The 23,968-nt window shown below is 69.3% G+C and overlaps 3 protein-coding genes across 4 annotated transcripts; 2 read left to right on the forward strand and 1 right to left on the reverse strand.

The window, feature by feature from the left end:
- Positions 1–2,594: 2,594 nt before the first annotated feature.
- ISYNA1 (inositol-3-phosphate synthase 1) lies at positions 2,595–7,229 on the forward strand (the record flags this gene model as incomplete). The annotated part of the gene is made up of 11 exons (XM_084276222.1): positions 2,595–2,680; positions 3,229–3,353; positions 3,467–3,628; positions 3,816–3,945; positions 4,033–4,226; positions 4,348–4,497; positions 4,597–4,812; positions 4,915–5,079; positions 5,626–5,739; positions 5,829–6,046; positions 7,019–7,229. Exons 2-11 carry the CDS (start codon positions 3,240–3,242, stop codon positions 7,227–7,229), a joined length of 1,674 nt encoding a protein of 557 aa, XP_084132348.1. The 5' UTR covers positions 2,595–2,680; positions 3,229–3,239.
- A 1,824-nt stretch (positions 7,230–9,053) lies between these two features.
- Positions 9,054–20,302, reverse strand: SSBP4 (single stranded DNA binding protein 4). 2 transcript variants are annotated; one of them, XM_084276307.1, is made up of 18 exons: positions 20,191–20,302; positions 19,072–19,144; positions 18,865–18,926; positions 17,632–17,716; positions 14,414–14,503; positions 13,281–13,364; positions 13,072–13,131; positions 12,885–12,954; positions 12,698–12,768; positions 11,938–12,005; positions 11,782–11,827; positions 11,621–11,656; positions 11,471–11,525; positions 11,277–11,347; positions 10,657–10,735; positions 10,415–10,443; positions 9,542–9,643; positions 9,054–9,275 (listed from the first exon to the last, which is right to left on the reverse strand). In XM_084276307.1, exons 1-18 carry the CDS (start codon positions 20,244–20,246, stop codon positions 9,246–9,248), a joined length of 1,167 nt encoding a protein of 388 aa, XP_084132433.1. In that variant the 5' UTR covers positions 20,247–20,302; the 3' UTR covers positions 9,054–9,245. The 2 variants fall into 2 exon arrangements, with proteins under 2 accessions (XP_084132433.1, XP_084132434.1); XM_084276308.1 differs by lacking the exon at positions 13,281–13,364.
- A 1,408-nt stretch (positions 20,303–21,710) lies between these two features.
- On the forward strand, positions 21,711–23,497 carry LRRC25 (leucine rich repeat containing 25; the record flags this gene model as incomplete). Its single annotated transcript, XM_084276439.1, has 2 exons — positions 21,711–22,612; positions 23,374–23,497. The coding sequence occupies 2 exons, from the start codon at positions 21,711–21,713 to the stop codon at positions 23,495–23,497; spliced, it is 1,026 nt and encodes a 341-aa protein (XP_084132565.1).
- Between the last annotated feature and the right edge of the window lie 471 nt (positions 23,498–23,968).

Here is a 23,968-nt window from a genome sequence, read left to right on the forward strand (position 1 = left end):
CGACCCCACGGTGCCCTGGCTGCCCTGCTGGGGCTCCAGGGATGCCTGGAACCCAACGAAAGCACCCTGGGTTTTTTCCCTGAGCACCTTTTGCTGGCGGGTTGTTTACAGCCCGGAGCCCATTAGAATAATTTGTCCTTGAGGCGGCCCCATGGTGCTGGTCCCGCTCACCCAGCAGCTGCTGTGCCTCCTCCATCTCCCACGACCACCCCAAATCACCCGCTCCCCTCTGTCCCATCCCATCCCAGGCGTGGGTCCATCCCTGGGCATGCAGTACCCAGAGGGTGACAGTGTGGAGACAGGGAGGATGAGGAGCTGGGAGCTGCCGGAACAGGGAGCGATACCCAAGGGTGGGAGCCTGGGGGTTGATTTTTTTAGGAGAGGGAAAACCACCCAACTGGGCAGGGAGGAAGAGGAGGGGGCGATGGGGGCTCTTTGTGTGTGAATCTGGCATTGGTTTGACCTGCTGGGGGGGGGTTGAGGGGGGGGTCCCTGCCTGTGTGTGTGTCCCGCAGCGCTCGGAGCATCTCTGCCAGCGGCACCATCGCATCCCACAGAGCCAGGCCTGAACCTGCCTGTAACGAAGCACTGGGGAGGGGGTGTTTGTGCCACCCCAGCTCCCACAATGAGGGGGTGCTGTGGGTAAAGGGGGGGTGGGGAGGGGGGGGTGACACCCACCCCCGTGGGACTGAGGACGGGGGGGTGGGGGGGGCTGTCTGCTGGAACAAGGTGGGGTGGGTACCATTGCTGGGGGAAGCGGGCCGGTCGCTATGGCTCCATGGCTCCCCTGGCCCCTCGCCAGCCCCCCGGCAGCTGGGGAGCCGAAGGCGCTGGGCGGCCGGCCCGGGCTCGGGGCCCATGAACAACGCGTTGGGCGAGCGGGAACAAGGGAGCCCCGCTCATGCGGTGCCGAGCGTGGGAGGAGTGGGAAGGGAGTGGGGGAAGGAACAATGGTGGGAGTTCTGGGAGGGGGGCACAGAGACACACACACACCAGAAAAAAAAGAGGAGAGGGAGGGGGGAAAAAAAAAAAATAGGGAAGCAGTGGAAAAATACCAGCGCCGGGCCCCTGGCAGCGCTGCCCAGACCCTCCCCGCCCCGGATTATTGTACAAAGAAATGTTATTTTTGTTTCAATAATTCGCTGAGGCACTGGCATTCCAGCGCCGGGCTCGTTTTGTCCTCAGCCCGGCACCAAGGGATCATTGTTCCTCCATGGCCAAGGGGCCGGACGCAGCCCCCCGGCTCCCCCACAACTCCCCTCCGGGTTCCTCCCCGGGCTCCTTCCAAGTCTCTCCTGGCTCTCCCAGGCTCCCCCAGAACTACCCCCGGCTCCCCTTGGCTCCCCACAACTCCCCCAAACCCCACCAGCTCCCTCTGGCTCTCCCCGAGCTCCTCCCAGCTCCCCCTTTGCTCCCCCTGGCTTTCCCCAGGCTCCCCACTGGCTCCTCCCAAGTCCCTCCTGGCTCCCCCCAGTTACCCCCAGCTCCCCCCGGGCTCCTTCCTGCTCCCCTGGGCACCCCCAGCTCCCCCCGGGCTCCTTCCTGCTCCCCACTCCCCCCCCAACTCCCCCCAACTCCCCCCCGGGCTCCCCGCAGCCCCCCCCCCCCCAGTCCCGGCTTATGGCAGGTGCCCCCCCATCCCCTCCCCTTGGTGGTCCCATCCCATCCCGGGCAGACGGGTGGCGATGCCGATGTCCCCGTGTGTGTGTCCCCCCCCCAAAACCCTGAGCCCGGGGTCGTGGGGGGCCGCGGGTGGGTGGCAGCGCCTGGGCTGTGTCCGCCACGTCTGCGGAGGGGCTGAGCCCGCCCGGGCGTTGCTGCTGCCCCCAGGGGTGTGTGTGTGGGGGGGTCCTTTGAAGCGGGGCCGGCCCGCTGAACAGCACCCTGGGGGTCCCATAGCCTCACACAGGGTCCTGCTGCGACCCCTCCTCCGGTACCCCGAGCCCCGCAGTGCCCGGGAACGGGCACTGCGGGGCTCGGGGTACCGGAGGGAGGGGGAAGCCGGGGTTGGGGGGGATGCCGGAGAAGGAGGGATGCTGGGGGTGAGGGATGCCGGGGGTCTCTGGGGTACCCGGGGCGGGGTCCCACGGCATCTCCGTGGGAGCGGCCCCTCGGTGCGGTGCCCGTGGGAAGCAGGGCCGGGGCCCCGGGAGCGCAGGAAGCCGCCGGCCCCGGGGGCGACTCAATAGCCGGAAGGCGACGGCGGGACCCCCCACCCCCCCCCCCCCCCTCCCTTCTCTGGGCCCCCCAGGCTTGAGCCCCGGTGCTACTTCCCCTTCCCGGGTCAGCGGCCGCTCCCCTCCGCCGGCAACCACCCCCCCCCCCCCTCCCTTTCCCTTCTTCCCCCCCCCTCCTCACCCCCCCGGTAAGAACCGCCCGAGGGGCCCGGGGCTGCCCCGCACCTGCTGCGGGACCGGGGAGACCGGAGGGTCCCCGGGGGGATGGAGGAGGAGGAGGAGGACGAGGAAGGGGAGGGGGTGGGGGGTATCCCGGGGCACGTGCGGGAGGGGAGGGGGGGCCGGTTTGGGGGCGGGTCCGTCGTGGGGGGGGAGTGGGGGGGGCGGGTCCTGGGAGCCAATTAAGCGGCGGGAGCCGGGGCGGCCGCAGCCGCGATCTCATCATCCCCCGCGGGGCAGCACCGGTACCGGCTCCACCGCCTACAGCTGCCCGGTCCGGCCCGGTAAGTGCCCGTGGGGAGGGAAGGAGGGAAGAGGGGGGGCGGTTCGGTCCTTCTGGGGAGGCTCAGGGGGAGATGACACCCCCCTACCCCAAACCCCGGTGCGTCCGGGGGCACGGGGGGGGACACGGACGTGTCCCCCCCGTGCCCCCGGACGCGCCGGGGTTGGGGGGCAGCATCCCACGTCCCTTTAGCCGCCCACCCAGGAGTGGGGAAACCCCCCAGCCCCCCCGTGTCCCCCACCACCCCCAGACAGAGACAACCTCCTGCCTGCTCCAAGCAGGACACAGACCCTGCGCCCTCCCGGGGGTCCCTGAGGTGCTGGGTGGGGGTTCCAGGGGGGTGGGGATAACCTCCCCTTGCTCCCCACCCGCTCTGTCACGCGTGGGAAGGGGGCTGCTGTCACGCTGGGAGGCTGTGGGACCCTCTCCCCTCCCCATCGACGGCACAGCCTGGGAGGGAGCGGTGCCAGAGCTATAGGGTAGGGGTGGGGGTGGGGGTCGCTGTCGTGCCAGACCCGCGGGGGTGACACCCGGTGGCTCCTGTTCCAGCTCTGGGAACAATGGCAGAGGCGTTTGTGGTGGACAGCCCCGACGTGACGTACAGCAAAGACTTCATCGAGGCCAAGTACACGTACAGCACCGTGCATGTCTGCAAGGAGAACGGCGTCACCAAGGTCCGGGCAGGGGGGCAGGAGGGGCAGGGGGGGCTCGGGGCTCATCCCCATGTATCCCTTGTCTCTGACACCTCCCTCAACCCCCCACTTTTCCTTCCCCCCGCCTCCCCCAGGTCCGTCCGTGCTCAACCCGCTTCACCTTCCGGACGGGGCGGCAGGTCCCGCGCCTGGGGGTGATGCTGGTGGGCTGGGGGGGCAACAACGGCACCACGGTGACGGCGGCTGTGCTGGCCAACAAGCTGGGGCTGTCCTGGATGACCAAGACGGGGCGCAAGGTGGGTGTCCTGTCACCACGGTGGGGATGGGGACGGTGATGTGGTGACACGCAGCTCAGCTGCTCCCGGCCCCACCTGGGTCCTGGGCTCCCCCGCTTCTTCCTTGGCTCCAGACGCCTGACTTTTGGGTGCTGGGGACCCCCTCTGGCCACAAGCCGGTGGCTCATCCTCACCCTCTCCATCCCAGAAAGCCAACTACTACGGCTCCCTGCTCCAAGCCTCCACGGTCTGCCTGGGCACTGGCCCCACCGGCGATGTCTACGTGCCTTTCCGTGACCTGCTGCCCATGGTGCACCCCAACGACATCGTCTTTGACGGTAGGAGGGGCTCGAGGGGCGGGGAAAGGCGGCGGTGGGGCAGGTGGGGGACCCTGAGCAGCAGCCGGGTCCTCCCCTGGCCCCCAGGCTGGGACATCTCCTCGCTGAACCTGGCTGAGGCCATGCGGCGGGCGGAGGTGCTGGACTGGCCGCTGCAGGAGCAGCTCTGGCCCCACATGGAGAAGATGAAGCCCCGACCTTCCATCTTCATCCCCGAGTTCATCGCCGCCAACCAGGAGGAGCGGGCGGACAACGTCCTCCGCGGGTCCATGGCCGAGCAGGTCCTGGCTGGGGCGGTGATGGGGAGGGAGAGGGAGAGGGATGACATGTGGGTGACAGGAGGGATGTCACCCCCACCCCACCCCCATCCTGCTGACGTCTCCCCCCGCGGTGGCATCCCAGGTGGAGCAGATCCGCAGGGACATCCGGGACTTCAGGGCGTCCAGCGGGGTGGACAAGGTCATCGTGCTCTGGACGGCCAACACGGAGCGGTTCTGCGACGTGGTGCCGGGGCTCAACGACACGGCCCAGAACCTGCTGCAGGCCATCGAGGTCAGGGCACGGCCAGGGGACCCGTGTCAGGGGGTGGGGGGGTGGGGAGCTGGGTGTGGGGGGGGTGTGACAGCGCTGAGCCGCCCCGTGTCCCCGCAGCGGGGCCTGGAGGTGTCCCCGTCCACGCTCTTCGCCGTGGCCAGCATCCTGGAGGGCTGTGCCTACATCAACGGGTCCCCCCAAAACACCTTCGTGCCGGGGGCGGTGGAGCTGGCGGCCCAGCGCCGCGTCTTCATCTGCGGCGATGACTTCAAGTCGGGCCAGACCAAGCTCAAGTCGGTGCTGGTGGATTTCTTGGTGGGCGCTGGGCTGAAGGTACGTGGGGACGGGGTGGTGTGGGGCTGGGGGGGGACCTGTGAGGGAGAAGGGGGAGGGTGACATTGGCTGCACCACCCCCCCCCCCCTTCCCCTGCCCAGACCAAATCCATCGTGAGCTACAACCACCTGGGGAACAACGACGGGAAGAACCTCTCGGCGCCGCAGCAGTTCCGCTCCAAGGAGATCTCCAAGAGCAACGTGGTGGATGACACGGTCCAGGCCAACCCCATCCTGTACGGGCCCCAGGACAGGCCCGACCACTGCGTGAGTTTGGGGGGGGAGGGGGGGAGGGGGGGAGTGATGCCAAGGGTTGGGGGTGATGGGGTGGGGAGGGATGGGAAGAGGATGGGGTGGGGGGTGATGGGGTTGGGGGGGGATGGGCAGAGGATGGGGGATGATGCTGGGGTGGGGGGGTGATTGGGTGGGGGGGATGAGAAGAGGAGGGGCAGGGTGATGCCGGGGTGGGGGGTTGGGTGATGGGGTTGGGGGGGATGAGGATGGGGGGTGATGCTGGGGTGGGGGGTGTGATGGGGTTGGGGGGGATGCGGATGGGGGGTGATGCCGGGGTGGGGGGTGGGGGTGATGGGGTTGGGGGGGGTGAGGATGGGGGGGTGATGCTGGGGGGGGGGGGGTGAGGTTGGGGGGGATGAGGATAGGGGGTGATGCCGGGGTTGGGGGGGGGGGGCGTGATGGGGTTGGGGGGGGATACGGATGGGGGGTGATGCCGGGGTGGGGGGGTGGACAGGGTTGGGGGGATGAGGGTGGGGGGGTGATGCTGGGGCAGGGGCTGAGGGGGCCGTCTCCTGGCAGGTGGTGATCAAGTACGTGCCCTACGTGGGGGACAGCAAGCGGGCGCTGGACGAGTACACGTCGGAGATCATGATGGGCGGCACCAACACCATCGTCATCCACAACACCTGCGAGGTGCGGGGGGCACCGGGGTGTCCCTGGGGGGTGGGGGGGGTGATGCATCCCCAGGGGGTGTCTCACTGCCCCCCACCCCGGCCCCGCAGGACTCGCTGCTGGCCAGCCCCATCATCCTGGACCTGGCCATCCTGACGGAGCTGTGCCAGCGCATCACCTTCCGCACCGAGGCCGAGCCCGAGTTCCAGGGCTTCCACAGCGTCCTGTCCATCGTGGGCTTCCTCTGCAAGGCCCCCCTGGTCCCCGAGGGCACCCCCGTGGTCAACGCCCTGTTCCGCCAGCGCAGCTGCATCGAGAACATCCTGAGGTACCTGGGGTCCTCCTCCTCCTGCCCCCCCACCCCCACCCCCCACCCCACCCACCCACTCACCCGCTGCCCATGGTGGCACCCGAGGCTCCCAGCGCTGCTTGGACAGATGGGGTGACACCACCAGTGTGTCCCAGTGCCCCCCAGAGCCAGGGGGTCTTGGTGCCCCCCCAGAACCAGGGAAAACCAGTTCCCCCCCCGAGAGCCAGGGGGTCCCAGTGCCCCCCCAGAGCCAGGGGTACCTGGTGCCCCCCCCAGAACCAGGGGGGTCCCAGTGCCCCCCAGAGCCAGGGGTACCTGGTGCCCCTCCCCCCCCAGAACCAGGGAAAACCAGTTCCCCCCAGAGCCAGGGAGTCCTGGTGCACCCCAGAACCAGGGAAAACCAGTTCTCCCCCGAACCAAGGGGTCCTGGTGCCCCCCCGAACCAGGGGGTCCTGGTGCCCCCCTGAACCAGGGGATCCCAGTGCCCCCCCAGAACCAGGGAAAAACAGTGCCCCCCACCCCCCCAAAAAAGGGGGTCCTGGTGCCCCCCCAGAACCAGGGGCTCCCAGTGCCCCCCGGAGCCAGGGGGTCCCAGTGCCGATGGGCATTGGATGCTCAACCAGTGGGTGCTGGTGCCCCTCACCCGTGGGTGTCTGTGTCCCCTGGTGTGTGATGCCCAGAGGGGATGGTCCCAGTGCCCAGGCTGCCCAACACCAGTGGGTGCTGGAGCAGATGGGATCCCGGTCCCCCCCTGCCTGGGGTGCTCAGGGCGCCTGGGGGGTGTCCCAGCACCCCCAAACCTGGTACCTCATGCACAGGGTCCCACTGCTCAGCACCAGTGCGTCCCAGTGCCCCCCTGGGATGGGTCCCAGTGTCCCCCTGGCTGGGTCCCACTCCCCACCCCGCCCTGTCCCCACCACCGCTGGCTCTTGGGGTGCCCCATTATTGGGGTGCACACCCTGAGCACCCCCCCCCTTCCCCCACCCCCAGGGCCTGCCTGGGGCTGCCCCCCCAGAACCACATGCTGCTGGAGCACAAGATGCAGCGGCCGGCGCCCAGCCCGAAGCGCGCCTGCCCCGGGGGGGCCGCCTGCCCCCTGACCCCCAAGAAGGCACCCACCCAGCTCAACGGGCACCCCTGTCCCGGCACCCCCCGGCCGGGACCCCCCCGTACCCCCCTCCACGTGGACGGGGCCGACTAACGCCGGGGGCCTCTCTGTGTTTCTTACCAGCTTTTTAGGGGGGATCTGGAGGGGGGTGGGGGGTGGATTTGGGTCTGGGGGAGGGGTGGGGGGTGGTCCATGACCTTATGTGCCCCCCCCCGCCCTGGTTCCACACACACTGTGAAGCACTGCCCCCCCCCAATAAACCCAGAGCAGGTCTGTGTGTGCCCATCACACCTGGTCCCTGGGGACCCCCACACACCCCTTGAGACCCCCCCCCAGCCCCTCAGGACCCCCCCCAGCCCCTCGGGCCCCCCCTGGGCAAAGTGAGAGCCGAACGCTGGCGCCTTCTGAAAAAAAATCAAATTACATTTATTGAGGGGGGGGGGTTGGGGGGGGGGTTGGATTAATTTTTTTTGTCCTTTTTTGGGGTGTTTTTTGGGTTTTTTTATTGGTTTTTGGGGTTGTGTTTTTTTTTTGGTGGGGGGGTCCCCATTTTGTTTTGATAAGCAATGGGGGCTCTAAAGGCTCTAGGGAGTTGGGGGGGGTGTGAGGGGGGGGTCCCTACAGAGAACGACTACGCCTACAGCGGGCGCTACCCTGGGGGTACAGAGGGGGCCCCCCCGGCATGGGGCTGTACAGGGGAGGGGGCCAGGGGGCACGGTGACAGTTTGGGGAGGGGGTGGAGGGGTGGGGGAAGGGGGGGGGGGTTTGAGGTCCTTTCTGTTATAAAAGAGGAGAAAAAGCAACAAAAAGCACACAAAAAAACTTCCTTCATATTAAAGTTTTACAAGTGGTCCCTGGGGGGGGGGATGGGGGGGGAGGGGGGCGCGGGGGGGGCCCCGGTCTGGCGCTCGGGGGGAGGGGGGGGGGCGGGGATCACAGTGCTGGCTGAGCACGCAGACAGGGCTGGGGGGGCTGGGGAAACCCCCTCCCCCCGGGGCTGGCTTGCTGCTGGGGGGGGTGGGGTGGGGGGGCTGCTCTCTGCACTGGGGCCTGCCCTATAGAGCGCTTGGGGGGGTGGGTGCTCCATTGGGGGGGGGGTATGGCTTGTCCCCCCCCCCCACCCTGCTCCCCCAGCACAGTCTGGGGTGCCCCTGGTTTGGGGGGGTGCACTGGCAGTACGCCCACCCCCTAACCCCAACGCCCCCCCCCAGGGCTTTGGCAGGGCTGGGGGCTGGCTAGAGCCCCCCCCTCACCCCCCACTATAGCTTGGGGGGGGGCCCAGCAGGGAGGGTGCTGGGAGAACTGGGAGGGGGTTACACCCTCCCTGGTGGGCAGGGGTGGGGGGGGCAGCCCCATTGCTCATTAGCATTGCAGCTAATTGCAATTAAGTGCATGTGCCCCAGCTGGGCAGCATGCTGGGGGGAGGAGGGGGGTGTAAGTGAGGGGGGGGGGCACAGCACTGTGAACCCCCCCCCTTCAAAAATAACAATCCCCCTCCCCACAGTTTGGGAGGGGTGGGGGGGGGGCTGGCACCTCCCAAGGGGGGACAAAACACCCCCACAACAGCCCCCCCAGCTCCCTCCCCACAGCCCCAGCACTGGGGTGGTCCCAGGGCGGGGGGATCCCAGTGCTGGGGTGGTCCCGGGGTTGGGGGAGTCCCAGAGTTGGGTGGTCCTGGGGGGGTCCCAGAGCTGGGGTGGTCCCAGCACTGGGGTGGTCCTGGGGTGGGGGGGTCCCAGCGCTGGGGGGTGGTCCCAGGGTGTCCCAGTGCTGAGGTGGTCCCAGGGCAGGGGGGTCCCAGCACTGGGGTGGTCTGGGGGGGGGTGCGTCCCAGCGCTGGGGTGGTCTGGGGGGGGGGGGGTCCCAGCACTGGGGTGGTCCCTGCCCTGGGGGGTGTGTGTGGGGGGTGTGGGGGGGGGTTGGGCAGTCCCATAAGTCACGTGACTCATTTCCCAGTATTATTAATGATTTTTTTTTTTCCTTTCCTTAGTGTTTTGGGGGGGGGGAGTTGGGGGTGGGGGGGTGTAATTATTATTAATTACTATTATTAATTAGGCTGTCTCGGGTGCCTGGGGGGGCGTCTGGCTGTCGGCGGCCTCGGCGCTGGGCTCACACGCTCATTGTCATGCTGGGCGAGTACTAGAGAGAGCAGAGATGGGGGGGGGGTTATTTTGGGGAGGGGGGGGCTCACACACACCGCTACCCCCCCCCCAGCCCCCCCCCTCCACCACCTACCTCACCCCTCCCAGCCGCTGGGCCAAGGCCACCCCCTCCCACTTCCAGAGGGGGGGTGGTTGGTGGGGACCCCCCCCCCCCACCCCGGCTGCTGTGGAAGCCCCAGGCCCCCCGCCCGCAGCACCTGCCCCCCCCTGGGGGGTCCCCGGGGGTCCCTGGGGGTCCCTTACGCTGTCGCTTTGGAAGGGGTTTAGGAAGTTGCTGCTCAGCTCGGCGTCGTCCCGCGGGGTGCCGGGGGGGTTGCTCAGGGCCCCCAGGTTACTGGGGGAGCTCTGGGGGGGAGAAACAGGTTAGTTTGGGGGGGGGAATGGTGTGGGGTCCCTCTGTGTTGGGGGTCCCAGTGAATGGAGGGGGGGGAATAAAGGGGGTCCCTGTACATGGCAAAGGGTGTCCCAGCCCATGGGGGACCCCAGCCCATGGGGGGATCCCAGTGTGTTGGGGGTCCCAGTGAATGGGGGGGGGGAAATAAAGGGGTCCCTGTGCCTGGAGGGGAAGGTCAGTACATGGCAGGGGGTGTCCCAGCCCATGGGGGACTCCAGCCCATGGGGGGATCCCAGTGTGTTGGGGGTCCCAGTGAATGGGGTGGGGGGAATAAAGGGGATCCCTGTGGCTTGAAGGGAAGGTCAGTCTTGGGGGGGGGTCACAGTGCATTGGGGGGGGGGCAAAGGGGATCCCAATGTGTTGGTGGTCCCAGTGCACTGGGGGGGGGAACCTAGCTCATAGGGGGGGATCCCAGTGCATGGGGGCAGTCCCAGTGCATTGGGGGTGGAGGGGTGAAGGGGGGATCCCAGTGCATGGGAGGGGGTCCCACTGCATGGGGGGGCAGTCCCAGTGCATTGGGAGGGGGTTAAAAGGGGGGGGGATCCCAGTCCAGGGAGGGGTCCCAGTGCAGGGGGGCAGTGGAAGCCTCCAGTGCACTGCAGGGGGGATGTGGCAATAAATGGGGTCCCAGCACATGGGGGTCCCAGCAGCACAGGGACAGGAGGTGACCAGGGGGCCCAGTGCTTGGGGTGTGGGGGGGGTCCCAAGGTCCCCACACTCACCTTTGGCAGCCCGTCCATGTCCCCAGAGCCTGCAGGGACGACAGCAGAGCCTCAGTGACCCCCCCATTCCGTGTGTGCCCCCCACAAGCCCCCCCAGCCCCAGGGGCTGCCTGGGCCCAGCTGCCCACACATGGAGCTCACAGGATGCGGCTGCAGCAGCGCTGGGAACCCCCCCAGACCCCCCCACCCCATCCTGGGGGGGGGTCCCACCACGGGGGGGGGGGCGGATTGGGGGCACCCACCTAAGGATCCGTTCATGTGATGCGGCTCCATCGCGCTCAGGCCCCCCAAGGGCCCCTCGGGGCCGGGCCCCATCGGGAACTGCAAGGGGGGGGGAAGAGGGGGGGGGGAAGTGAGGTGGAGCACGGCCCTCTGCCCACCTCTGTCCCCCCCCCAGCACCCCCACTCACACCCCTGTACCCCCCATCAACCCCCCCACCACTCACATCCCCATCTCTCCCCCCCCCCATCACTCACACTCCTGGCCCCCCCATCACCCACACCCCTGTCCCTGCCCCTCAATCACCCCCCCCATCACTCACACCCCCATGGCCCCCCCCACTACCCCCCCCCATCACTCACACCCCTGTCCCTCAATCACCCCCCCATCACTCACACTCCTGGCCCCCCCCATCACTCACACTCCTGGCCCTGCCCCCCCATCACTCACACCCCCATCCCCCCCCATTACCCTCCCCATCACTCACACCCCTGTCCCTGCCCCCCCATCACTCACACCCCCATCCCCCCCCATTACCCTCCCCATCACTCACACCCCTGTGCCCTCCCATTACCCCCCCCCAACTCACACCCCTGTCCCTGCCCCCCCCATCACCCCCCCTGTGCCCCCCCCCCCACTCACGTTGGGTCTGTTCCCCGTGGGCCCGATGGGGTTCATCATGGTGTACATGTTCTCACTGGAGTTGGTGGAGTCTGGGGGGGCCACACACATTGGGGGGGTCAGCGTGGTGTCTTGATTCTGCCCCCCCAGCCCCACATTGTCCCCCACCCCTGTGCCCCCCCCCCAGCCCCATCCCACTCCCTGCAGACACTCACCTCCGGGGCTGGGCAGGATGGGGGTGCCGGGGGGGCCACCGCCCCCGGGAGGGCCCTGGCAGGGGAGAGGAGGGAGGTGGGTTTGGGGGGGGCCTATGGTGGGTTTGCCAGCAGCATGGCCCCCCCCCCCAAGCACAGCCCACTACTCACCACGTAGTTCCCAGGGGATGAGGAGGAGTAGGCGATCTGGGGCAGGAAAAGGGGGTTAGTTGGGGGGGGGGGGGAACAGGGTGAGTCTGGGGGGGCTGCAAGCCAGACCCCCCCCATTGCCCCAGCCTCCCCCCCCAGCAGGTATCCCCCCCCCAACTTACAGAGTTGGCGTTGGGGTTCGGCCAGGGCCCGCGGCCACCGGGACCCCTGGAAGGCAACGGGGACAGGTGAGGGGGGGTCCTGCCGGGCTGGGCCCCCCCACCCTGTGTGGGCAGTGCTGGGGTGGGGGGGATGCAGGGGGGGGGCAGGTGCCTTACATGTTCATGGCAGGCATGCCAGGACCGGCCAGCGAGCTGGGGGGGGGGCGCATCCCACTGCCATAGGTCTGCGGGGGGAGCAGGGGTCAGCGGGGAGCCCCCTCCCTGTCCCCAGCACCCCCCGTCCCCATCCCTGTCCCTAATTCCATCCCTGTATCCCTGTCCCCAACTCCATCCCTATGCCCATCCCTGCGTCCTTGTCCCCTTGCATCCCTGTCCCCATCCCTATATCCCTGTATCCTTGTCCCCATCCCTATATCCCTGTATCCTTGTCCCCTGCATCCCTGTCCCCATCCCTGCATCCTTGTCCCCTGTATCCCTGTCCTAATCCCTGCATCCCCATCCCCAATACCTGTATCCCTGCCCCCATCCCTGTCCCCAACTCCATCCCTATCCCCATGCCTGCATCACTGTCCCCTGCATCCCTGCATCCCCATCCCCAATCCCTGGATCCCTGTCCCCTGCATCCCTGTCCTAATCCCTACATCCCCATCCCAAATCCCTGGATCCCTGTACCCATCCCTATATACGCATCCCCAATCCCTGGATCCCTGTCCCCATCCCTGGATCCCTGTCCCCTGCATCCCTGTCCTCATCCCTGCATCCCCATCCCCAATCCCTGGATCCCTGTCCACAACTCCACCCCTGGATCCCTGTCCCCATCCCTGCATCCCTGTCCCAGGCACCCCTGTCCCCATCCCTGTCCCCAACTCCATCCCCTGTCCCCCTGTCCCCACCCCGGACCCCCTGTGCCCCTCACCTGGGGGGCCATGCCGGCCATGCCTCGGGGGGGGTTCATGCGCTGCATCGGGCCCCCCATGCCCGGGTGCCCTGTGGAAAGATGGGGGGGGGGGAAGTGTGAGACCCCCACAGAGCCCCCCCCAACGATATGAGGGGGGCTGGGGAGGGGGGGTAAGGACATGGGGACAGGGACCCCCCCAACTCACCCTGCGACCGCACAGCCGGGTCCATGGCGTTGGGCAGCAGCGGCTGGGAGCCGGGGACCCCCACGGGAGGCTGTGGGGGGGGGACACACACACCAGTGGGTCAGGGGCTGCGGGACCCCCACCCAGAGGGGTCTGCGCCCGCTCTGCCATGAGGGGGAGGGGTGTCTCCCATCCACAAGCACCTCACCTGGTTCGGCATCCGGAGGGGGGGTCGGGGGCCGCCGGGGTAGCGGGGGGACATGAAGGGCTGCAAGAGAGAGAGAGCGGGGGGGGGGGGCATGAGCTGGGGCTGGGGGGGGCTGCGGCATCACCCTGGGGGGCTGGGGCCGGGTTGGGGGGGGGTGTGTGGGGCTGGGGCACTCCTGCGGGCACTGGGGGGGGCGGGGGGGGCCTTACCTGGCTGTGTGGCCCCAGCAGGGGGGCCCCGGGGTTGTGGGGCGGAGGTTGGGCGTGGGGTGATGGCTGAGAGCCCGCAGGTCCCTTCAAGAGAAACAAGACACGGTTACGGCTGGGGGGGGCCCGGGGCGGGGGGGCAGCGGCCCCCGGAGGGGGGGCTTCCTTGAGGGGGGGGCCAGGGGGCTGGCCCCAGCTCGGGGCGGGGTGAGGAGGGGGCAGCGCTGGGGGAATTGGGAGGGGGGGGGGGTCTGGCTGTGCCGCAGCCTGGGGGGGGCCCGGTTTGTGTGAGTCCCACCCACCCCCCCCCCGGCTGCACAGAGAGACAGAGGGACACAGAGACACACACAGAGCGCAGGCGTGTGCACATGCCAAGGACATGCACACGCCAAGGACATGCACACGCCAAGGACATGCACACGCCAAGGACATGCACACGCTAAGGACGTGTGCATGCTCATGTCATGCGCATGTTAAAGGTCATGCACGTGCTAAAAACACACATACTAAGATCATGCACATGCTAAGGCCATGAACATGCTAAGGACATGCTCATGCTAAGGACATGTGCATGGTAAGGTCATGCACATGCTAAGGACGCACATTAAGATCATGCACATGCTAAGGCCATGAACATGCTAAGGACATGTGCATGCTCATGTCATGCACATGTTAAGGTCATGCACATGCTAAAAACACACGTGCTAAGACCATGCACATGCTAAGGACATGCTCATGCTAAGGCCATGCACATGCTAAGGACATGCTCATGCTAAGGACATGTGCATGGTAATATCATGTGCATGTTAAGGTCATGCACATGCTAAAAACACGCTCATGCTAAGGCCATGCACATGCTAAGGCCATGAACATGCTAAGGACATGTGCATGGTAATGTCATGCACATGTTAAGGTCATGCACATGCTAAGGACACACATACTAAGATCATGCACATGCTAAGGCCATGCACACGCTAAGGCCATGCACACGCCAAGATCATGCACATGCTAAGGCCACACAGGCCTGCACGGCAGCTCACACACATGAACACACACGTGTGCACACGCAGCAGGATGACACCCCCAGGACCACCCCCAAGCCCCCCCAGCCCTGCCCATCCCCGAGGCGGGGGTACCTGAAAGAAGGCGGGGGGCATGGGCCCCCCCGGCATCCCGTCACCGGGGGGCAGGTTCCCCATCACCGGGCTGGGCGCTGCCGCTGCGCTCTGCAGGGGAAGGGGAGCTCAGCACGGGGAGGGAGGGGGGGAGAGGGGAGCCCCCCCACCCAGTGCACCCCCCCCCTCATCCCCCCCTCCCCATTTCCCCCCCCCAATGGGGGAGCAAGAGGGCAGCGTGGGGAGAAACCGCTCTGCAGCCAACCCGGGGGGGGGGCATGGTGGGGGGGGGCTGCAGCCGGCTTGGGGGGACCCCACGGGGGCTGGCTGGGCTGGGGGGGGGGGGGTGGGCAGGGGGCCCCTCGGCTGCCGGCCCCCCGTGTCCGGGGGGAGCTGTGAAGGGGAAGGAATGTGCCGGTTTTCCGGCTCGGCCCCTGCGCCACAACTGGTTCCAATTTGGAGGGGAGGAGAAGGGGGGGACCTCGCGCTGCCCCCTCCACCCGGGGGGCCCCACGCCCTCCCCAACACCCCCCCCCCACCCCCATCACAGCCCGCTGGCAGCCCTGCAGGGATGGGGGGGGGGGGGTTTGGAGGGGGTGGCATCACTCCCTGATGGGTGACGTGGTCCAGGCACCCATGGGTGCTGCTGGGGCTGAAATGGGGGTGCTGGGGAGGGGGGGGGGCCTGGGGGGGCTCCTGGGGCAGCACGGGGGTCACACCATGTACACGGGTGACATCAGGCACATGGGTGACAGTGGGTGCACAGGGCACCCAACCGGGGGTCCCTGCCCCACACTGGGGTCCGGTGCCTCCTTGGGTAGGGGGGGGGTGTCCTGGGCACTGGGGGGGGGGTCCTGGGCACTGGGGGGGGGGTCCTGGGCCCCCCCCCAGCCTCATTCAGCAGCTGCAGGATGCGGCCCCGGGGGCTCCCCAGCCCCAGGGATCATTTGCAAGACAATGGGAGTCTGAGCAGGCAGCCAAAACCAACGTGGGGGGGGGCACACATAGCCCCCCCCCCGAACTGCCCCCTGCACCCCCCAACACCCCTCCCTGTTAACCCCTTGGCCCCCACTCTTGCCTCTCCCCTCTTGCTCCCCCCCCCCCCCCAGCATGAGGATGGTTCTTGACCCCCAGCCCAGAGCAGGACCCCCGCTGCCCCCCAGTTCCAGCCCCACAGGGGGGGCAGTGCTGCCCCCCCCCCTTCACCCCCCCAGCCGTGATGGGGACAGAATTGGCCCCCCCACCCCCCCTCAGTCAGTGATGCAAAGCAGAGTTGCCATGGCAACAGGTTGGGGAGTTTCAGCTCCTCCTGCAGGCTCAAGGTCAGGAGGGAGAAAACGGGGGGGCGAGGGGGGGGGGACAGGGGGAGATGTGGGGGGGCAGGGGCTCCCCCTACTGCTGCACCCCATGGGGAGAACCCAAACCCCACTGGGGTGGAGGGGGTGCTGCTGCCACTGCTGCTCCCCACTGCTGCACCCCCCAGTGATGTGGGGGTCACCATCCCAGTGATGCTCATGGGGGGGGGCTGTGTAGGGGGGGGGGTGTGTTTGGGGGGGACCCCCAAACACACACCCCCCCTACACAGCCCCCCCCCCAGCACCAGGGTGTGAAGCCCCCCCAGGGAGAGCGAGGAGCCCCCACCCCACACTCACCCCGTGGGTACCACTCTGGCTGCGGTGGGTACCAGGATGGGGATGCGGCTGCGCCGGGCATCCCATGGGGGGGGTGTGGGGTGGGGTGGGATGGGGGGGGATGGGGGGCTGCGGGGGCTCCCCCCCATCGGTCCCCAGCGCCCCGGCTCTGCCTGCCAGCAGCAGTGCCATGGCAACGCGGCCTGACCCGCGCCGCGTCCCCGCGTCCCCGCACCGGCAGCCTCATTAATTCCAGCATGGAAATCAGCTCTGCGCCGGGGGGCCGGGGGCGGTGGGGAGGGGAGGGAGGGGAAGGAGGGGTGGGCTGGGTTGGGGGGGGTGTGGGGGGGCTCCTGGCTGGCGCCCCGGCAGCCCCCGCGGTGCTGGCGCAGGCACACGTGTGCCCACGCACACCCAAGGGACCCGCTGGCCCCATGGGCTGGGGGGGGCTGAGGGGTGTCATCCCCACCCCCCCCATCTCCCAGCTGGGTGCTGGGGGGGGTGGTTGAGTGCCCAGGGTGGGGAGGATGGGGGGGTCAGGCTGCTCTGGTGGGATGGGATGAGGGTGGGGGGCAAAATGGGCCTGTGGCCTCTGGCATCCCACAGCAGCCTGAACGGCGGTGTGGGACCCACAGCACCCCACATCCCAGCGCCATGGACCCCACGGCCTCCTGCATCCCCTGGTGCCATGGCTACCACAGCATCCTGCATCCCATGGGTACCACAGCGTCCTGCATCCCATGGTGCCACAGCATCCTGCATCCCTGTGTCACAGCTACCATGACATCCTGCATCCCACGGTACCACAGCATCCTGCATCCCACGGGTACCACAGCATCCTGCATCCCTGTGTCACAGCTACCATGGCATCCTGCATCCCACAGTACCACGGGTACCACAGCATCCTGCATCCCACGGGTCCCACAGCATCCTGCATCCCACGGGTACCACAGCGTCCTGCATCCCCCCACTGCACAGCACCACGTATCCCACGTGGCACCACATATCCCACAGCCCAGGGACCACTGAGCATCCCCCACCCCAGAGCACAGTGCCCCCCCAGCCCCCCCCCCAGCCCCCCCAGTGCCCCCCTCCCCGCAGCCCGGGCAGTGGCTGTTGACTCTGTGCCAATGATTAACTGGTGCCGATAAGGAGCAGAGCTGATGGGGGGTGTGGGGAGGGGGTCCCACTGAGCCATGGGGCCGTGGTGGCCCCCCACCCCAGGGCACCAGACAAGGTGGTGGGGGGGAAATGACCCCCAATCCTGTCGGGGTACCCCCCAAACCATGGGATGGGCTGGATGTGGGAGGGGGGGGTGACCCCATCCCCAAAGTGTCATCGGTGGGGGATGGGCATGCAGGGACACACCGGGGTCCCTGGGGGGGCTGGGGGGGGGTGGTGGCTGAGCCAGGCCCCCAGGGATTACCCCCCCGCCACGCCGCCCTGCAAAATAGGTCACCCACGCTGGCGCGGCCGGGCTGGCACAGCCGGCGTTAACCCCCCGCCCGCCGGCCGCCCCCGCAGCGGGGGTCTCGCCAGCGGGGGCTGGGGGGGCAGTGGGGGGGCAGCGTTGGGGGAGGGAGCCCCCCCCCAGCCCCCACTACTCACATAGTCGTGGAAGGCTTTGGCCTCGCTGGAGTGCTCGCAGGTCTCCCGCCGGTCGGGAGCAGCACAGTACAGGTCCCAGAAGACACTGGAGGAGGTGTGGGGGGGGGACACAGCAGGTCAGCACCCCACTAGGATGTGGCCCCCCCACACTGTGTGTGTGTGTATCCCCCCCTCCACACCACCCCCACAGCCCCTGCACTGCCGGGGTGCCAGCTGAGCACAGCCGCACTCGTGTCACTGATGGGCGGTGGGGGGGCTGAGCCCGGCCACACTCGTGTCACTGATGGGCAGTGGGGGCAGGTGGTGCTGTGCTGTGCTGTGCTGTGTCGTGTGTGTGTGTGTGTGTGTGTGTGTGGTGTGTCCCCCCCCCGCGTGGCGGGGGCCTCCCGGCTCCGGCGCTGCCGCCTGTTTTCCCTGGAAACGGTCGCTACGGCCGGAGCCCAAATTCCTGGGACTTTACATCAGGCTGCAGCATCCCGGGGTGGGATGGGGATGGGGATGAGGATGGGGGGGGGGTCCGGCTGCCCCCACCCCGGGTGTTGGGGTGGCTGTGGGACAGCGGAGGGGCCGGTGCTGTGTGTGGGGCCCCCCCCAGCACCCCCATGTGTGGCGTGGGGTGGCTGGGTGCTGGCAGTGGGAGGGTTAAGGGCTTGGAAGGCACCGTGACCCCCCCCCCCCTCCCCAACCCCACTGTGCCCCCCCCCCCCCATAAATCACCAACTAATGGTTTATTGGGAATGGCTACAGGCGGCGGCACCGCGGCGCCCGGCACGGCCGCATCCTGCGCCCCGCTGAGCCCCCGCCCAGCACGGCCAGAGACCCCCGGGGTGACCCGTGAGGTCCCCCCTGCCACCCCCAGCATCACCACCCCCTCCCTGGGGTGCTCTGCTGGGGCACCCCTGGGGTGCAGGGGTCCAGCGCGGGGCTGGGACCCCCCCTCACACCCCGCCCTACGCTTGGTGCCAAATTGGATCCATCTGGAGGGGCTGGTTGGGGAGGTGGGGGGGGGAGTGGGGTGGGGGGTGGGATGGGGCGTAGCCAGGGTCGGAGGGGGCGGGGGGGGCCCCCCGAAATCGCTGATGGGAAAAGCAGAGCGGCAGGTTTATGGGGTACGAGGTGATGTGGCGGCAGCACGGGGAGGGGGGTGGCAGCCCCCAGCCCAATTGCTGTGGGGAGGGGGGTGTCCAGCCCCTCTCCAGCCCCCCCCCCCACCCCCCCCAGGCCCCCACTCACCACCACCAGGAGTGCAGGAAGCCGGGGGGCTCGCCCAGCGTGATGTTCTTCTCCCATCGGATCTGTGGAGAGGGAAGTGGGGGGGGGGGGGGGGTCAGGCAACACTGCACCAGGCCTGACACCCCGGGGATGGGCTCAGGGCCCCAAGCCCAGGGGATGGGGGGGGGCCCGGAGGTGCTGTGTGTGTGCCCCCCCCCCCATTCTTACCTCCGACAGGAAGGTCTGAGCCGATTTCTGGGCCCCCACATGCAGCAGGTACTCGTAGACATACAGCGCCAGCCTGCGGGGACGGGGTGTCAGGGCCGGGCACGACCCCCCCCTTCACCCCCACCCCCCCCGCCCCCAACCACCCACTGCCCCAGGGTGCCCTGCCACGGCCCCCCCGCCCCCACGGTGACAGCCCCGCCTGGGGACTCCAACGCGGGGGACCCCGAGTGACACCGGGGGGACGGGCAGGACGGAGCCCCCGCTCAGGAACCGCAGCGTTCACGGGGGGGGGTGAGGGGGGCGATGTCACCCCCTCACGGGGACCCCCCTCCCGCCGCGACCCCCGTGCGCCTCTCCCCCCCCCCACCCCCCACCCCCGCGGCGGCCCCTGGGCTCCGGTCCCGCCGGTGGGATGACTCAGGGACGGTGACACGTCCCACGTGGAACGGGGCGGCGGGGCGAGTGGGGTCCCTGCCACGGACCCCCCCACCCCGGGACATCCCCTGCCCGGCGTTGCATCCCCCCCCCCCCACCCCCCCGGGGCAGCGGGGACGGGACCCCCGGGGGCGGCCGGGCTCGGGGAGGCGGGGCGGGGGGGGGGATACCCATGGCTGGGGTGCAGGTGCCCCGGGGACAGCGGCGGCCCCGAGCACCGGGCACTGCGGGGGCGGCCCGGGGGATGCCGGCTCCCGCCGCCGGGGCCCCGGGGGGCGGCGATGCCCGGGGCGGGGAGCGGGGTGGGGGGGGAGGACATCGCGGCTCCCGGTGCCCCGGGGGATGGCAATGCCCGAGGTGGCGGCGGTGGCTGGGGTAGGGGGGAGGTGCGGGGGGGGGGGAGCACCACAGCTCCCGGTGCCACGGGGGATGCGGCGGCCCGGAGCGCACCGCGGGTCCCGGTACCCCGGTGCCCGGCCGAACCCCGACGGCTCCCACGGCGGGTCCCGGCGGGGCGGGGCGGGGCCGCGGGGGGTCCGCCCGCCCCACGATTTCCCCCCACCCCCACCCCCCCAAACCTCCCTCCGTCCCCGTTCCCCCGGCGGCTGCCCCGGCAAACTTCCGCGCCCCCGGCCCGCGCCCGCCCCCCGCCGCCCCCCCCTCCGCCGCCGCCGCCGCACTCACTTCTCGCGGGCCTGGCCGTCCGAGGGCACGCCGGAGCCCTTGCCCTTGGCGTACATGCTGGGGCGGCGGCGCGGCACCGGCTGTCAGCGGCCCCGGCCCCGGCCCCGCTTCCCCGCCGCCATCCCGGCCCCGGCCCCGGCCCCGGCGGCTCCGGCCGCGCGCCCGCGGGGGAGCTTGAAACCGCCGCGCCGGGCCGGGGGTCCCCGCGCCGCCGCCTCCCCCCGCGCGGCTGTTCCAGCAACGCCGCCGCCCCCCCCTCCCCACACTACCCCGCCCGCGCCTGCCGCTCTTAAAAGGGCGATGGCAGAGGGAGAGGGAGGTGGTGGGGCCCGGCGGGGTTGTGCTGGGGGCGGAGGGGAGGGAGAGAGGGAGGGGAAGGGGTGGGCACGGAGGGATGGGGATGTGAGAGGGTGGATACAGCCGCGGGGGTGGGCACGGAGCGGGGACACACACACACAAACACACCCCCCCCCACGACACACGGACGCGGAGAGTGACGCGGACACGAGGGGGGGGGGCACGGGGCCGCGGGGGTGTGAGGGGGGGCAACGGACACCAGGGGGCGGCCGCGGCCGCGGGGTGAGGGCGGAGGGACAGAGGCCGTGGGAGGGGGGGGGGGGACGGGACGTGGGTGGACACGGACACGAGGGGAGGGCCGCGGGCAGAGCGGACACGGAGGGACGTGGAGGAGAGGGGGTGGGTATGGAGGGGCACGGACACGGGGAGGGGGGTCGGACACGAGGGGATGGGCGCAGGTGCACGCGGGGACACGGACACGGGGGGACACCGAGCTGGGGACACGGACATTGGGGGGGGGATGTGGATACGGGGGGGACGCAGACACGGGGAGCACCGAGATGGGGACACTGAGATGGGGACACGGCCCTGCCCAGGGGCGCGGACACGGGGGGACACGGAGCTGGGGACACGGACACCCCCCCGTGCACACCCGGCACGGAGCCCTCCTGCCCCCGTGCTCCCCAGGCCCCCCCCCCCCCCCCCGCAAGCAGGGGTGTGGGGATGTCCCCACGGGGACCCCACGCAGCCCCCCCGGGTGCCCAGACCCCCGGGGACTGCCCGATCTCCCTGCACAGGAAGAGGCACCACCACGGCACGGGGGGCTTGGGGCCCCGTGGGGAAGGGCCGGAGGGTCTGGGGGTGACCAGGGGGTGGTGAGACTGGGGGTTCTGCCCCCCCTGCCCCCCGCCCCGGGCCGGGTACGCCCTGGCAGGGTGACACTGGATGGCAGGACCCGCCTGTTCCTCTTCCCACAGCCCGCCTGGGCCGGGCAGAGAGGCGGCCGGAGCGCAGGCGAGTCGGGGTGCTGGGGTGGGCAGGGACCCTCGGGGTGTTGCCCAGCCTGGGGGGGAGTGGGTGTGGGGTGGCTGGGAGACTGGGCCGCACTGGTGTGCACTGGGGAGAGGGAAGATGTTGGGCTGGGAGGGAGGGGAGATGCTGTCCCAGAGGATTTTGCTGACCCCCCCATTTCCCACCCAGGCGCCCGTCAGGGCGGAAGGGCCATGGGGCACCCTACGGCTCCCCTCGTGCTGCTGCTGCTGCTGTGCCACGTGTCCCCCTCTGCCCCCTGCTCCCTCCAGCCCACAGATAGCTCCCCCAGCCAGAATTTGGCCAACAAGACCCACCAGTGCTCCGAGCTGGACTGGGGCCCCTTTGAGCACGTCACCCACCTGCAGCTGAGCCACAAAGGCATCACCAGCCTGAACTCCTCATCCCGCGCTGGGCCAGCGCTGCAGGAGCTGGACCTGTCCCACAACCAGCTCCAGAACCTGCCAGCTGCCTTCCTGAGCCAGGCCCGGGGGCTGCGTGTCCTCCAGCTCCAGTACAACCAGCTCCAAGCCCTTCCCGACAGCTTCTTCGCCAACACCGTGGCCCTGCAGACCTTGAAGCTGGAGGGGAACCCCCTGCTCGCCGTACCCAGCTCGGCTTTCCAGCCCAGCCTGCTCTCCCTGGACGTGCCGTGCGGCTGCGGGGTGGTGGGCAGCATCCTGGGACCCTGCGCCTGCCCCCAGCCCAACTGCTCAGCGCCCTGGTGCCGCTGCCTCCTGTCCCCACAGCACTACTACAACGTCACCGATTTCTACGACCTGGAGTGCCGGAGCCGCGTGGCGCTGGTGGCCGGTGTGGCCGTGGGCACCGTCGTGGCGGCCGTGGTGCTGGTGGGTGGCATGGCGGTGTGGTACCGGCGCAGGAGAGCGACCGGCGCCGTGGGTGGGGTGGGGTGGAGCAAGCAGGAGCCCAGCATGGCGCAGCGGCAGCCCCGCTACATCAGCCGCGACACTGAGAGCGGCACCGGCGACGCCGCCGCAGCCGCGCCGGACTATGAGAACGTGTTTGTGAACCGCTGCACCGCCACGGCCGCCACACCGGGATGGGCACCGGGCTGGCAGGAGGGGCAGTACAGGTGAGGCTTTGATTGCACGGGGCATGACCCATCCCCTGATGTCCTGTGCTGTGCCACATTGTCCCGTCCCATCCCTTCCCATGCCATGCCATCCCCATCCCATCCCTTCCCATGCCATGCCATCCCATCCCATCCCATCCCATCCCATCCCATCCCTGTCCCGTCCCCATCCCCATCTCCCCATCTCCCCATCCCATCCCCTCTCTGCTGTCCCCTCCCATCCCAGCAGTGCCACCCATCCCCATCCCCATCCCTTCCCCATCCTCATCCCCATCCTCATCCCCATCCCCATTCCATCCCCATCCCCATCCCATCCCATCCCCATCCCCATCCCCATCCCATCCTCATCCCAATACCCATCCCCATCCCATCCCCATCCCATCCCATCCCATCTCCATCTCCATCCCATCCCCATCCCACCCCATCCCATCCCCATCCCCATCCCCATCCCATCCTCATCCCAATACCCATCCCCATCCCATCCCCATCCCATCCCATCCCATCTCCATCTCCATCCCATCCCCATCCCACCCCATCCCATCCCCATCCCCATCCCCATCCCATCCCATCCCATCCCATCCCATCCCCATCCCCATCCCATCCCGATCCCATCCCATCCCGTGCTGCCCCATCCCACCATCCCCAAGGCACAGGCATTTGCCAGGGCTGAGCCATCCCCACTCCCCCACATCCCCAGAGTCCCCCTGAGTTGGGGACCAGCCCCATCTCCTGATGCCACCCCCCGGTGTGTCCCCCCCCAGCTCCCAGGGCCCGGTAGACGACGACTATTTCCTGGGGAGCGATGGGGACGCCGGGGACCAGCCCATCTACGCCAACACGCGGAGCCTGGGCGAGGACAACGTCTACATCATCCCCAACCAGTGAGGGGCCCGGGGGGGGGGGCGGGGGGGGGCTGTGGTGTGAAGCTCTGCCTTCCACAGCCACTTCTCCCCAGGGCTCGCCCCCCCCCAAGCCCAGAGGGGACGGGGATGGGTGCTCCCCATGGCTGGAGGCTCTGTGGGTCTCCCCACGGCTGGGACGGTGACACGCGGGGTCCCCATGACCACATCCTGCCAGGGACACCTGATTCTCTGTGTGTCTGGGGGGGTGGGGGTGGGGTGTGTTTTCACCCTCCCTCCTTCCCGCTCCCCTCCTTCGCCCCAGTTCCCATCACGGGACGGGGGCTGAACGCGCCGGCGCGGGGTTGGCGGCCACCGACCGCGGGGACACCTCAGCGCAGCATCCGCCGGCAGCCGGCACACCAGAGCCTTCCCGTCTAGGGTGGTGGTGGGGGGGGAACGTGTGGGCCCCCCCCGGGGCCATCTGGCAGGACGAGGTGGGGAGTGTGTGTGTGGG

This window comes from Gallinula chloropus (assembly GCF_964237585.1).
Source record: "Gallinula chloropus genome assembly, chromosome: 28".
NCBI lineage: Eukaryota > Metazoa > Chordata > Aves > Gruiformes > Rallidae > Gallinula > Gallinula chloropus.